The sequence below is a fragment of the Pimephales promelas genome, chromosome 16 (genome assembly GCF_988280905.1).
Source record: "Pimephales promelas chromosome 16, fPimPro1.hap1.1, whole genome shotgun sequence".
NCBI lineage: Eukaryota > Metazoa > Chordata > Actinopteri > Cypriniformes > Leuciscidae > Pimephales > Pimephales promelas.
In genome coordinates this window covers 14,018,440-14,032,459 of record NC_142784.1, presented here as the reverse complement: position 1 = coordinate 14,032,459, position 14,020 = coordinate 14,018,440, and the positions used below count along the sequence as shown (strand labels likewise).

The window sequence follows — 14,020 nt, the reverse complement described above, 5'->3', positions numbered from 1 at the left end:
GTGCTAGTCCCTTAGGAAGTCTATGGAGAAGTGATCCAGCTCTCAAATTTATTCAAAAATATCTTCATTTGTGTTCCGAAGATGAACGAAGGTCTTACGGGGTTGGTACAGCATGGGGGTGAGTAATTAATGACTTAATTTTCATTTTTGGGTGAACTAACCCTTTAAGGTTAGGTTTAGGGGTAGTTTCAGGGTTAGTACTAGTTACTACAATAGTTACATGTACATGTGAAATGGGAATGTAAAATATAGTACTACCCTAGTGTGCGTATTTGTAACTGTAATGGGACGCAGAGGTGTAAAGTCCAGGTTCAGAAAGTATTTTGTTCCAATCACCTGGATTTGCTTTTTTGCACAGCTTTACTTTCAATCCCCTGGACTTTACACCTCTGATGGGATGCAGTAAATGTTCATGTGTCTTTGTACAACCTTACATTTGTGTCCCTCGCCTCAAGCACTAGGATAGGTAACACATATCACTGACATTTAACAGAAACTTATTTTGCCTCTCAGGGAATCATTTAGCTATCAAGTTGCTTCATACGTGAACAGGCACGATGAGAAACATTCTTCAGGATGAAGAAAGACTGAGCCAAGCAGTAAGATTGAGTGCCATATTTATTCTTTATGTAAGATTTGACTGTGATTAAAGGGTACTGGAATATGTATTTTTCCATTCATATTGCAAATAGCCTAGCATTGTCATTGGAATGTAATTCAAGCCATTTGATTGACTTTAAATGCAGCCAATCAAATGATTTATAGATGTACTGCAGTGGTTGAAAGGGGAAGGTCATCTAGCACTCATCATAAATCGAGACTTATTCATGTAGATAACATGCCATATTTTCATATGTCATTGTTTGCTGTAACTGTCAGCCAAGTCATCACTAATGGCACTGCTGCCGCTGCAGACGTTATTTACGTGCTCTCTATGAATCCAAATGATGATAAATGTCTTGCATGTTTCATACAATCTAAAACCCCAAGCCCAGCAAGCATTCACACTCTGACAGCAGCTTGGCAAAAATAACAGTCTTTAGCGTAAGCGTTTTGCAAGTGTGTGTGTGTTCGAGAGTTTCAGGCAATGTTCATTTGCATGAGCCCCCTGAGGACATTTAATGCTACTAACTTTCCCCAAGCTGAGAACCAGCGTGTTTAGGCAAACCTGCTGACTATCGCAGTGTCCAACATCACTCCTTCTCCCCCCTACTCTTATCTCTGAGTCTCTCTCTCTTGCTCTCCCTTTCCCTATCTCTCTTTCTCTCTCTCTCTCAGAGTTGAAGCCGAGAGTGTTATTAGACTTTAAAGAGCCTCTCTGGCTTCCGCTGCCTCAATGTCTGTTATGATCAGAGCTCCAGGATTAGCGCTGTCACCACATTGCATCTCTCCGCCGTTCTGCCCTCACTCTCCCTCTCTCCTGGCGCATCCCTTGTGACCCACAGTGCATGTTACGCTGTTTTTTTTTTCCTCCCCACCTCCATCCCTTCTCTGGAAACTCCTTCACATAGAAGAACACGCACTGTGGAGCTTCTTGGCTAAAGTGGGAAACGGGAACGACAGTGTGGGAGATTTCTCACTGTGGACTGGGACAGATCCACCACTGCGGGGAAAGCAGCGGACAGCTTTAGACAGCGGTGGCAGCAGCGAGAGGGGAGAGCGTGTGTGTGCATGTATCCGTGCGAGGGTAGACCGAGCCGCGCTTCTCACACGCTCATTCTCTCACTCTCGGATGATGAAGGCTCTCGAACGCATATGATGGAGCTTGACTGAGAAGCGGGTCCCACTCTCACACGTGCGCTCTTAGACAGGGCAGAGCTCGGGAGCTCTTGGCAGCGTGGCAGAGGCACACGCACGCTCCACACTTGCATCTGGACTGTGACCGATGACCGGACATACGCAGCAGCTTCCGTGCGCCTATCCGGCGAGCGTACACACGGGCAGGTGAAGGACCTTCACCTTCGACCCCCCCCCCCCACTCCGAGACCTCTGGAGATGTTCCTCTTCTCTCCTATGAGACTCGCTTTGTTTCTGCTGGTCTTCCTGGATGTTCCCCATCCGTCCTTTCAGGGCAGGAATAAGGGCAGATGGAATAAGGGGGGTAAGTTTTGGGAAGACTCTTTCACCTCAGGAACTCAGCGCTTGTTGTAGTCTGAGGTCTTTACGGTTTGTCTGGCTGGTTGGAGAGATTCTTACTCACTCTGGAGATTCTTAACAACTCATGTGTAGAACTTTAATCAGATTTGATGTTAAATATCAGGTAATGAGTTGATGATTTATGTAGTTGTCTTACAGGATGTGGTTGACACTTGACTGATGACATTGCTATCGAGCATCACGATAAAGTTTTTTCCTCTTGTCCCCTCAGCGCTATGTTTCCCCACTGTGTGTGCAGACGCTAGCTAAAAGCTTTCCCACCACACTGATAGAATTTCACTTCCTCTGTGCTTTTCTGTAGGAGGTTATTGGGCTTCAAAATGCCTTCGGAGTAGACGGTGAGGGAAGGAAAACCCCTTGAGAATTCGGAGTCCTTGTGACCATGTGTGGAGCGCTGATTCTGTGTGCATAGATATGTGTGTGAGTGTGGTAAAGCATAACCCTTGTTCCCAGTGCTGTGATTGTGGTATAAAGTCCTGTTTTACCAGGCTGTAGAGGGGTGTTAATAATTCAAAGCAGACCCCCAATCTAAGGGAGAACTGCTCTCCCCCTTCTCAGGAAGCATCTAATCCCCTTTGTGGGATTAAAGGGAGAGCGGTAATCTCAGTGGCCGCTCCTGGCGAAGGCTTGCGGATGTTCATCTGAAGCCCATGGGTGTCTCACGCGCAACAGACTCTCGTCTTCAAAGAGTCACCAGTCCTACGAGCCTTCGGTGAACGAGTCTCTACTCCGCAGTGACAGTTCCTCATCTCAGTGTTGAATTGGCACGTTTGACTCCAGTCTGCGTTCCTACGCATGCCTGCCTTTTCTTTTTTTCCTCTCGGATTGTTTCATGCAGAGATGGAGCTGGTGGGTGTATTCTTCTGGCTCTTCTGATTTAGCAGGTGACAGATGGACTTCAAAGCTGACTCATGTCTTGAGTGCGTTGGAAATCTGACTCGGGTTTGGTCAGACAGATTTGTGATTCGGTTGACAGTCTTAGTTGGACGATGTTTCAAAGAGAGAGTTCACCAAAAACTTCTGTCATCATTTATTACTCACCTTAATGTTCTTCCAAACCCAGTCTTTCTACTGAGGAACACAAAAGGAGGTGTTATCAGCCACTGTTATCATTACACTTAGATAACTCCTTTTGAGTTCTACACTCTAAAGTCCTATGTTTAGAGCAACAATTTTGATTTAAGGGTCTAATTAAATTATATACAATTGTTTTATACCCTTAAATGTATTATGCATTATATTTATTAGAAGTGTTGCCATTTAAATTCATTTTAATTAGTGATAATGCATTAAGAGGCTCAGATCTCGGTCTGTGTTGTGTAAATACCAGTGATGTTGTCCTTGAACAGCTTCCGTTGAGTGGAAAGCATGTTGTCATCTGTAATCTGAACTCCCTCCCCCTAGTTTTAGCCTGTTTGAAATGGAAAATGGTATTGGCTTATACTTTCTAAATGGTGTAATCTGTATTTCAGAGGGAGGTAAATAAATGTGATATCTCTATAATCTTTGGCTTCTGGTGAGATATCGGGCTTTCCGTGGAGCAATTAAGGCATGTTCAGAACAGCTGTGTGAATTCGGCTTCAGCTATTCTCTGTAAAGATGACACTGCATGCTCAATTACCTCTTCATGACACACTTGAAAAGGTGTAATTTTACCTGTGGATATGAAAAAGATCAGCATGGGCGACTTGCGTGTTCGTTGCTGTACTGTTATTACCAGCGTTTTGAACAATCCCTATTACTAGTTTGCTTTGTGTGTATTTGCAAGTATTAGCTCCGTAAAATCAGTATAACTGTTGTGCTAAAATTGCAGCCCAGTACCTTTTTTTTTTCTTTTCACTTAGGCCTATGCTCTCATTTCTGATTTAAGTGTCATGTATTTCCAAAAACACCACTAGCAATGCAAATTTAGATAATGTCTCCTTACATTTCCCCCCAGTTATTTTCTGTCGAAATTTCTGTTATTTATGTTTAGGGGCTTCAGATGTAGGTTTAAAAAATAACAAACTTTTTTTTCCCTTATAAGTTCCTCTGAGCTAACCAAAACCCAATAGGTAGGTCTTATTTAAGCTCTTTCTCATTTTTAAGTATATTTTTTGAACTCTTAAGGTGGCCTTGGGGTTTTTTTAGGCACCAAACAGCACAGCGTAAGATCAATGCAAAATTAATTATTTTTAAAACCAACAAGGAGGCTTTCCAAATCAAGGCGGTGTGAGAGAATATTTTCTGCAGCAATGGCAATTTTTATATTAGCATATGCAATTATGCATCACATTACAGCACATTAAATATTTTGTAACTTTTTGTTAGTGCTTTTGAAAGGACTGAATAGAGAGAGCCCTGGCCCAACTTTCATAGTCTGTGCTTTTCTGTTCTGCTTCTGTGGTCTCCCAGGTTATCTCAACTTAAATTAAAGCATGTTGTCTCCCAATGTATTTAAATGTGACTGTCACCATGGACTGATAGTGGGGAATTCTCAGGGGCCAAGTCGGACTTAACTACTGCGTGATAACTATCTCTCATTCTCTCCCTGTCATAAACACACACTCTTGCGCAGTTATGCCCTCACACAATTTGAATGTACCAGTCAATCTCTCTATCCTAATGGAGGTTTATTCTCCTGGGCCACCTGAGGGGCATGGCATTTAGAGGGCAAACCGAACCCACTCAATGTCACCCTCCATCTGTTTCAGACCATAACCCAGCATTCCCTTCAATTTCAGCCTGGAAATAACCACTGCTGCCTTCTCTACCAGATTTTTTCCCCCCTTCCCCATTGTTTAGGTCACCGAGCCCCTGAAATGCAGTCCCTCCATATGGGCAATGGTGGACCTCATGAGGACTTGTTGGCAGCCCACTGTGAGGAGACACTCTCAGAAATGGTGCTGAATTCTAATACACTAGCCACACTTCGGTGTCTGGCTTCGTTGTGGCAGTCTAGTCCATGAAAATGAGCATAGACCCAGTGCTCAGAAGTGTAATTCTTTCCTTCAGGCCTCTGTCTGCTTGTGACCAAGAAGCACCTTCATGCAAGTCACTGCTGCTGCCTGGAGACTAATGAGGAAAAGCAATGTCTCGCTTATGGATCCCATTTCGCGATCCTTTCCAACTTGGGAGTTTTGGGGTCCTGGGTGGCCAGATTTTCAGAGCGGCTAGAATCGGAGAAGCAATTAACAATTCTCACAACTTGCGGCTCGTGTGGAAATGGATTTCAGGCTCTCTTGCGGGCCTGTGCTTCACGCTCACCATTATGTGCCTGCGAGACAAGTGATGCCAACTGTGCACGGGAGAATAATAATTTCTCTGTTCCTCTGAACAGTTTGTCGCACAGAGTGCAGCTCAACAATGGCACATTCAATTATTCTCTCCCCTCGCTGTCAATGTCGCAACATCTCGAATGAGCGCCCCCAACCAGACCGTTGCTTTCATAACGGGTAATAATATCTCTCCGGGGAGCTGAAGTGTGGTGGTCTATGCGGGGCTGATACACTCGTACAGTATATGCACACCGCAGACACACCTTAAAGGAAGGGGAAATGTATCACTAAAATGAACCATGTTTTCTTTTTTTGCAGATTTGAGTGCAATTTTCAGCTTATCACAGTTTTCCCAAGTATTCAATCTTTTTTATATTTGGGCCTTCTGTTGCTTTTTTTATTAGATATGGTAGAAAATGCAGCAAGGACATTCAATTATTGTGAATAGAGAGAGACTGAGAGAGAATGGAATTGGGCCACATTGTTAGGCATATTCAAATCCAACTTGCTTGTACAAATGCCTGGCCTTAAAGGAGAACTCAGGCGCAAAATGAACCTTTGGTCTAATTACACATTGGTACCTAGTCGACTGTTGTCTGAGATTTGTTTTCATGGTAATTGAATGTAAAGAGTTTTATCTCTAAAAACTGTTAGGGTATATGCTAGTTTATGGGGGCATATAATAAGTAAAAAGAAATCGCTAGTTAATACCATTAACAAGGCTCAAAACATAATGAGGGTTCCTACATGCAAAACTTAGCATTGAGAACTTTGTAAGAACTTTGTTCGAACCACGCACGACGCGCCAAGTGAGCGTATGAAGTTCAGCGAACTTCTGAACTGTATAAACGTTGTTCGTGGTTTGACTTGTCAAGACTGTATTCCAAAGATGGCACCACCTGTATACACAAAGTGCACTATCTTTATAAAATATCTTCTTTTTTAAACTGTCTGTACACTTACAAAGTTCTCAATGCTTCTTTTGCATGTAGGGACCCTCATCATGTTACTGTGTTAGTGTGGGGCTATTTTGAGCCTTGTAAACTAGCAATTTCCTATGCTATCTCACGACCAATTCGTACGAATTCGTACGAGTGATTCAAAAGTGGCTAATTCGTACTAATTCATACGACCTCACTCGTACGAATTTGTACGATTTGTCTAAACCCACGTGACGGTTATGTTTAGGGGCGGGGTCAGGGGTAGGTCATTCGTACGAATTCATACGAATTGGCTAATTCGTAAAATATGTACGATTTAGCGAAATCGTACTAATTCGTACGAGTGAGGTCGTACGAATTGTTACGAATTAGCCACCTCGTAAAATTCGTACAAATTCCCGTGAGATCGGGTTGTTTTTGCTTATTATTTGCCCCCAACAGTTTTTAGAGATAAAACTCTTTAAATTTGATTATCATGAAAACAAATCTCAGAGAACGGTCGACTAGCTACCAATGTGTAATTAGACCAAAGGTTCATTTTGCGCCGGAGTTCTCCTTTAAACATGTCTAGAGCATGTGCTGCACCACAGTCAGTTTTGGGAAAGCTATTTAACCATTTGGCGAGCAGCAAGATACTGATTTCAAGTCGCCTCACTACTTTTTTTTTGCTAGCAAAAAGAAGCTCGCATTTATTGCTATGCAGGGAGGCAGTATCGTTTTTAATTATTTAACTAGTTTTAAGTTGTTAAACTACAGTCATGCTGCTCCTTTGATGCGTGTTGCTAACTACATTGACATCAAGTAAAGAGGCAATATCGTTTTGTTTATTCAACTATTCTGTTTTAAAGTTGTTTACAGTCAAGCTACTTGTTTGAAGCTAGTTGTTAACTGTCACAAAATGTTAATTCTGAGGGTTCTTGTTTGATTATTGACTGTGTTTGGCTGTAAAACTATTTGAGCAACATAATGTGTCATTAAACACAGCTGTGTGTAACATTTTGTTATGCTAATTGCTGGAAATAGAGTTTGCTACTCAAGAAGCTACTACGGCTATTGTCACACTACTGAAAAATGTTAGTGGCAGCACTACTTTAAGTTAATTATTCCCCAACATTGACTACAGTTCTGATGCCAAGTGTTCAATTTAACATGAGGCAGATTCTCATAGTGTGTGTGCGTGTTCGTTTGAGATCTGATCTGCTGACTGAAGTTTAACTGGCACATATAGCTATTATTCATGCTGGCCATATTTCATCATTGAAAACACCATGTTATATTCTATTTCGGGTCTTGATGGACAGCAGGGAAGAAATATTTGTCCAGATTGGACTATATGATCGGGGCACATCTGCCCTGCACTGCCCCTTCCTCCGAACGCTGCCATTTCCGTCACACTCTCTCTAATGAAGCTGCTGTCTAATTGCAGTGGGGAGCGTTCCCAACAGTAACAGTATTTTATGGGAGATTTTATGCTGCGGAGATGACAGCAGAGGCTGATGGATGGAAGAATGTAGATTTTACGGCCTAAGACCCTCTCACCTCCATCTTCTATTCCCTCCCATTCTCCTTCTCTCTCTCTTGCTCTTTTTGGAGTCAAAGCCACACTAACACCAGTCCAAAAGGGTTATACAAATCAAAAGTTTGGACATACATAACTCATATTTTTTTATTAGGTGTGCTTGCTAAGTCAAGTCATAATAAACTGTGGTGTAGCGGCAGCCTACTGTAAGTCATCGTGCCCTGAGTGTTCACAAGTGTCTTGAGTGATACTTTCCGGAAAGGTGCATTGTATGTTTTGTTAAGAAGAGGTGAATAAATCTCATTGTCATTGAAGGATTGACCTGATGCATATCTAGAGACCAGAATGTCACAGAATGTCATATCATAATTGATATTGAGCTCTTTTGATTTTGGCCAGTAAACATTGTCTAGAAACCCCCTAGCAAACACTCAGAACCACTTAGCAACTGCAAAGCAACACTGACAACTACCCAGAACACGGGTGTCAGGTTTTGCATTGGAAAATAACGCACACCCACACATATATACTTTTCATTGTTTACAAATTGTAGAAAATGCAGTTCTTGGCATTTTATCAATTTATAATGATGATAAATTATATTGTGTAAAAACTGTACTACATTATTTATATCTCCATTTGTATAAAGTATTCATGTATAATATTTCAAGGATTTTAGAATAAGCCTTTTAGCTCATGAGAAATAATTTGTCAAGTGTGTCAGATCTTTTGACAGGTAGTGGATGCTAATTAGGGCTGGGTATCGTAACAAAATGTTTGACACCGATAGCCTGACTTCGATACCGGTTCCTGAACGATACTTTTTCCGATACCAATTTTATGTAACCAGTTTTAACAAAATAATATTACCTACATTTTTTTTTTCAGTTTGTTGACTTTTTCACACTCATATTTTGAGTATGTAAAAAAGCACCAATGCTAAAGTTTTATAGGTTTCCTTATCCTTTAACAGCATGTATTTCAATGAGCTCATTGCCAAACCTGTGAGGTGGATGGATTATCTCGGCAAAGGAGAAGTGCTCACTTACACAGATTTAGACAGATTTGTGAGCAATATTTGAGAGAAATAGATCTTTTGTGTTCATAGAGAAAGTCTTGCATAAAACAAAAGTGTTGCGTTTATAATTGCGTTCAATGTATGTTTAAATGTATAATTTACATACATTTCTTATGAACAAATATCATAATGAAACATTTTGCCGACAAATGGTCAGGCTGAAAATCTAATGCCGTGTGATTTCTCTCAATGCTGCGGAACTGAAAGCCTGTGCTTGGTCACATGCTTTTAGTTTCATTTCTTTTGGGCTAAAAAGATTATGTGGTGCATGTCAGCTGGCTTTAAATTTATCTACACCCTTGCTGTGACCTCTTTAAATATCCTCCTTTTATTTTTGCTGTTAGTTATTTTTAAGTGCCACTTGTCATTATAGTTAAGAGCAGTTGAAGTTTGGTAGACTTGTCATTATTTTGAAGCATCTAAGACTTGGCTCCAGAACTTCATCGCCGCTTCATGATCCTGTTTAAATAGCCCCCTACGGTTTAAACAGTGTCCAGTGACCCCCCCTCCTTGTTCCACAAATGATGTCACAACCCAAATCATGTCATTAGACTTAAACATCACCAGCTCTGCTTGGAACGTAACCAGCGAGAAGATCCCTCAAGGAATTATCTCAGTTTTTCATCCAATGGGATTCTTCCGCTGGAGGCTGACGTTCTCTATCCCCGAAAACATCCTTCAGTTTGCATTAGAGCAAACATGTCACTTGCTCAGTTCCTCATGCTCCGACTTTGCATCATGTGCTTGCCTCCCACTCTCTGAGCGCTCAGCGCTATAAAACTTTTAAGAGATAAGAAGCTGTTTTTCTATTTCAGGGTCACCATTAACTTAAATAATGCAAAGACTCGAAGAGGAGTGGCTGAAGGTCTACAGAGGGTCGGAACACCGTCTTGGATTAAATTATACATTGATATCGCAGCTGGTGAGGCCTGTTCTTCCTCCAAATGCTTCGTGTCTCTGTCTCATCCAATAACTTTTGGGAAGCAATCGTGGAACCCTGAGCAGTCCTGGCCCAGAATAAAGGGAGATATTGGACCAGGAGAGATCAGTTTGCATCAAGCCGGGAATGTAGCGCGGACAGGACAGCTAAAGGACGATTCCCTGTGGTTTGTTGGAGTAGAGCACTCTCTGCTGAGCTTTCAGAAGTGGAAGTGACACTGGATTTGCACATTCTTCAGGAGAGGAAAGTTTTAGTCACTGAACAGATGACAGTGTCCCTGAAACGCAGTCGTGGCAGTCTAAAGATGAGAATCTAGTGTTGCTTTTCTGGAACATTTCACTATAAACTGAGCAGGGGAAAAATCCAAAGACAATGAGCTTGAATTTGAAAATGTGTATAGAAATGAATGGAAGCTTGTTTCCTCCACTGAATAAAAAAAAAAATAATAATAATAATTGCGACTTTTTATCTCACAATTGTGAGATATGAAGTCAGAATTGCGAGATATAAAGTCAGAATTGCGATAGTCGCAAAAAAGAAGTATGACTTTTAATCTCACAATTCTGACTTTTTTTCCCACAATTGCGAGTTTACATCTAACAATTCTGACTTTAAAACACATAATTGCGAATTTATTATGTCAAAAATCTGACATCTTTTCTCAGAATTGTGAGATATAAACTTGCAATTTCGAGTTTTCAGGCCAATTCTGAGGGGGAAAAAAGACTAGCTTTTCCCCCCCTCAGAATACTTTATCTCACAATTCTGACTTTATATCATGCATTTCTGACTTTATAACGCGGAATTGCGACTTTATATCTATAGCAATTCTTACTTTATATCTTGCAATTCAGACTTTATAACGCGCAATTGCGACTTTATATTTATCAATTCTTCCTTTACATCTCGTAAATCTGACTTTATAACACACAATTGCGACTTTATATCACGCAATTCTGACTTTATATCACACAGCAATTCTGACTTTATATCTCGCAATTGTGACTTTATATCACGCAATTCTGACTTTACATCTCGCAATTCTTACTTTATATCTCGCAATTCTGACTTTATATCTCTCAATTGTGACTTTATATCACGCAATTCTGACTTTATATCTCGCAATTCTGACTTTATATCTCGAAATTCTGACTTTACACCTCACAATTCTGACTTTATATCTCAAATTCTGACTTTATAACATACAATTGCGACTTTATCACGCAATTTTGACTTTATATCACGCAGCAATTCTGACTTTATATCATGCAGCAATTCTGACTTTATATCTCGCAATTGTGGCTTTATATCACCCAATTCTGACTTTATATCTCGCAATTCTGACTTTACATCTCGCAATTCTGACTTTATATCTCGCAATTCTGACTTATCTCGCAATTGTGACTTATATCTCGCAATTGTGACTTTATATTTTGCAATTGACTTTATATCACACATTTCTGACTTTATATCTCGCAATTGTGACTTTATATCACGCAATTCTGACTTTATATTACGCAGCAATTGTGACTTTATATCTCTTAATTCTGACTTTATATCTCGCAATTCTGACTTAGATCTCGCAATTCTGACTTTATATCTCGCAATTGTGGCTTTATATCACGCAATTCTGACTTTACATCTTGCAATTCTGACTTATATCTCGCAATTATGACTTTATATCTCACAATTTTGACTTTACATCTCACAATTCTGACAGTACATTTCGCAATTCCGAGAAATAAAGTCAGAATTGTGAGATAAAAAGCAATTACCTTTTTTATTGTTCATTCTGTGGCGGAAACAAGCTTCCATTATAAATGCCTCTTACTGTAGTTGCAAGTTCCAAAAAATTTACATAATTTTTACTAGAAATTAAACTGTAATATATGTAAGCTTTTTTTAAGATCTGGAGGTAAAAAAAAAAAAAAAACCTTTGGGCCCTTTTTTATTAGCTTATGACCAAATTTTTCATTGAGGTAATAAGATGCACTAGTGTCGCAATAGATCTTTTCTTTATTAGGCAGCTTGCATGTCTCTTGGATTTTAGCCGAGTATGTACATTGTTTGCATCAGCGAGACTATCGTTCCAACAATTTCAGATTTAATTAAATATTTCAATGATGTTACAACTCGCACAATTTTATTATCCATTCTGACTCTCATTTTGGCACTTAGTGGGTGTTAATTTTGGACCCTATTGTTTGAAGATCCCATTTTTGCAGAAAATATGGAGATAAATCCCGTTTTACTTCAAAGTCATGACCCAGGGATCGTCTTATCTGCTACAGTATATGATATTTCTGCATTATTAACAAAACGTATTCACTCTTCATTAACCCTTAAGACCTTAATTTACGCACTAATAGACTATAATGGTAAAATAACTTCAGGCTATCAGTGGTCACATTGATAGATGAAGATTACTTATTATCATTAATATTTAATAGGTTATATTATCTTACACTGCTTTTAAGGAGATTTATCATTTCTTCATGCAGGAGTTTGGGAAGTTAAGACTGAATCAATGCAAAGCTGAAACCTTGAATTAACGAATCTAATAAAATAAAATACATATATGAAGTCTGATTCTGTTTGGACATTTCATATGGGCATGTTTCATAATTCATTGTTCTTGAATAAAGAAAGGAGGAGTTGAAGGGCATGAAACTTTTTGCCAGCTGAAAGCAAGACGGTGAAAACTCGCTTCTGGTTCTAAAGAGATTATTTTGGGCATTGTGTAATCAAAATGTATTTTGTTGAAAGCTTTCGAGCGCTCTGGGGAGCTGCTGTACCAGCCTAATGAATTTCATGTAAAAAAGTGCCCTAAGAAATTGTATAACTAGGATGTTGAATGTTAAATAACACCCACATGACACTCACATTCTGCAAAACTGTGCTGTTTAAGTCAGTCCTAATCTTCACAAGCTTAAAAAAACCTAACTATCATAAGTTTACGAATATGCTTGGTGGAAGCTAGCACTTTGAGCTTGAAATACCTGTAAAACAACAGCCGACAGGCCTCAGGGACATAAATGCCATTGATGTAGAACAGTAAAGGCTGAAGTTTTCAAAAACACCTTCTTGTTTGACAACTCTGTCTTCCGTGGTCCCTTTTTTTCATTGTCTGCCTTTAAAAATACTCCAAAGCCGTGGTCTAAATATAGCTATTAGATCTCAATGTTGCTTATCTTATGGTCTGACTGTTCAATACCACCTGCAAATCAGCTTCTGTTACCAATTTCCTGTTCATTCTGCGCCCACTTATAAAACTGAACTTGGGACAAAAGACACCAATTCTCTGGAATAAATGCCTGGGCGTAATGCTAACTGTGAGCTGTGCTAATCCTTTGCTGGCCCACTTCAGGAGGCGTCCCTGCGTACACCAAGCTCATATTCACCAGCCCATTAGCCTCCTGCGCACGTCTGCCATATTAGATTAGAGTGTTTATTGTCCAATTTATCATGGCCGCTTTGTCTGGCCTGAAAAATATCTCCCAATTGCTGAATATGTAAGGCTCTGCGCTTCGGATATTGAACACAAAGAATATTAAGTAAGCAACGTCAACACATACCTTTTAGTTTGTCACTAGATTCTGGTGAGGAGAGTACAAGTCGGCTAAATGAAAAAAAAACAAAAAAACAAGGGGACAATGAAGACACTGAACTTGAAATGTCGATTTGAATAAATGCTAATTCCAAGGGCTTGTTTTTGAGACCCAGAGCCCTAATCTATTTGGCAGGGAGTACAGTCTGCGTACACAACGTTATTATGTCAAACACAGTTTAGCTTAGCCGCGAAGACGCCTCAACCGCCTATCGTCTAGCGGGAGATGCTGCGGTTCTAATGTGACGGCCTTGTCAGTTTTGAGCGATGATGAGGAAGGTGAGCGTGGAGACTGGATTTGGTGTTTAATGACTGGTAAAATTGTAAGGCTGCATTCAAGGTGACCCCGCTGAGGTGACTCGAGGCTGGGTGACGGTAATCCTTCCTGCCTCTTCGCAACCCTGGTGGCTGTCACCAACACCAAAGCCAAAGGCATGTAATTATCCTTTAATTTAGCTTTACGAAGCACCCTGTATCCATCCATCCACTGTACAGACTCGGTTGTTTAGCCGAATGCTTAT

General features: G+C 40.3%; 1 protein-coding gene across 2 annotated transcripts in view; it reads left to right on the top strand.

Moving 5' to 3' along the window:
- The window catches only part of robo2 (roundabout, axon guidance receptor, homolog 2 (Drosophila)), a 485,230-nt gene that overhangs the window by 88,180 nt on the left and 383,030 nt on the right, over positions 1 to 14,020 (top strand). The window contains exon 1 of one of the 2 annotated variants that reach the window (XM_039670873.2): positions 1,321 to 2,101. The exons of the other annotated variant lie outside the window; for it this stretch is intronic. Coding sequence (XP_039526807.2) covers positions 1,996 to 2,101 — 106 coding nt within the window. The 5' untranslated portion in view covers positions 1,321 to 1,995. Of the gene's footprint in view, positions 1 to 1,320; positions 2,102 to 14,020 lie in introns of those variants that run through there. 2 annotated transcript variants of the gene reach the window in all.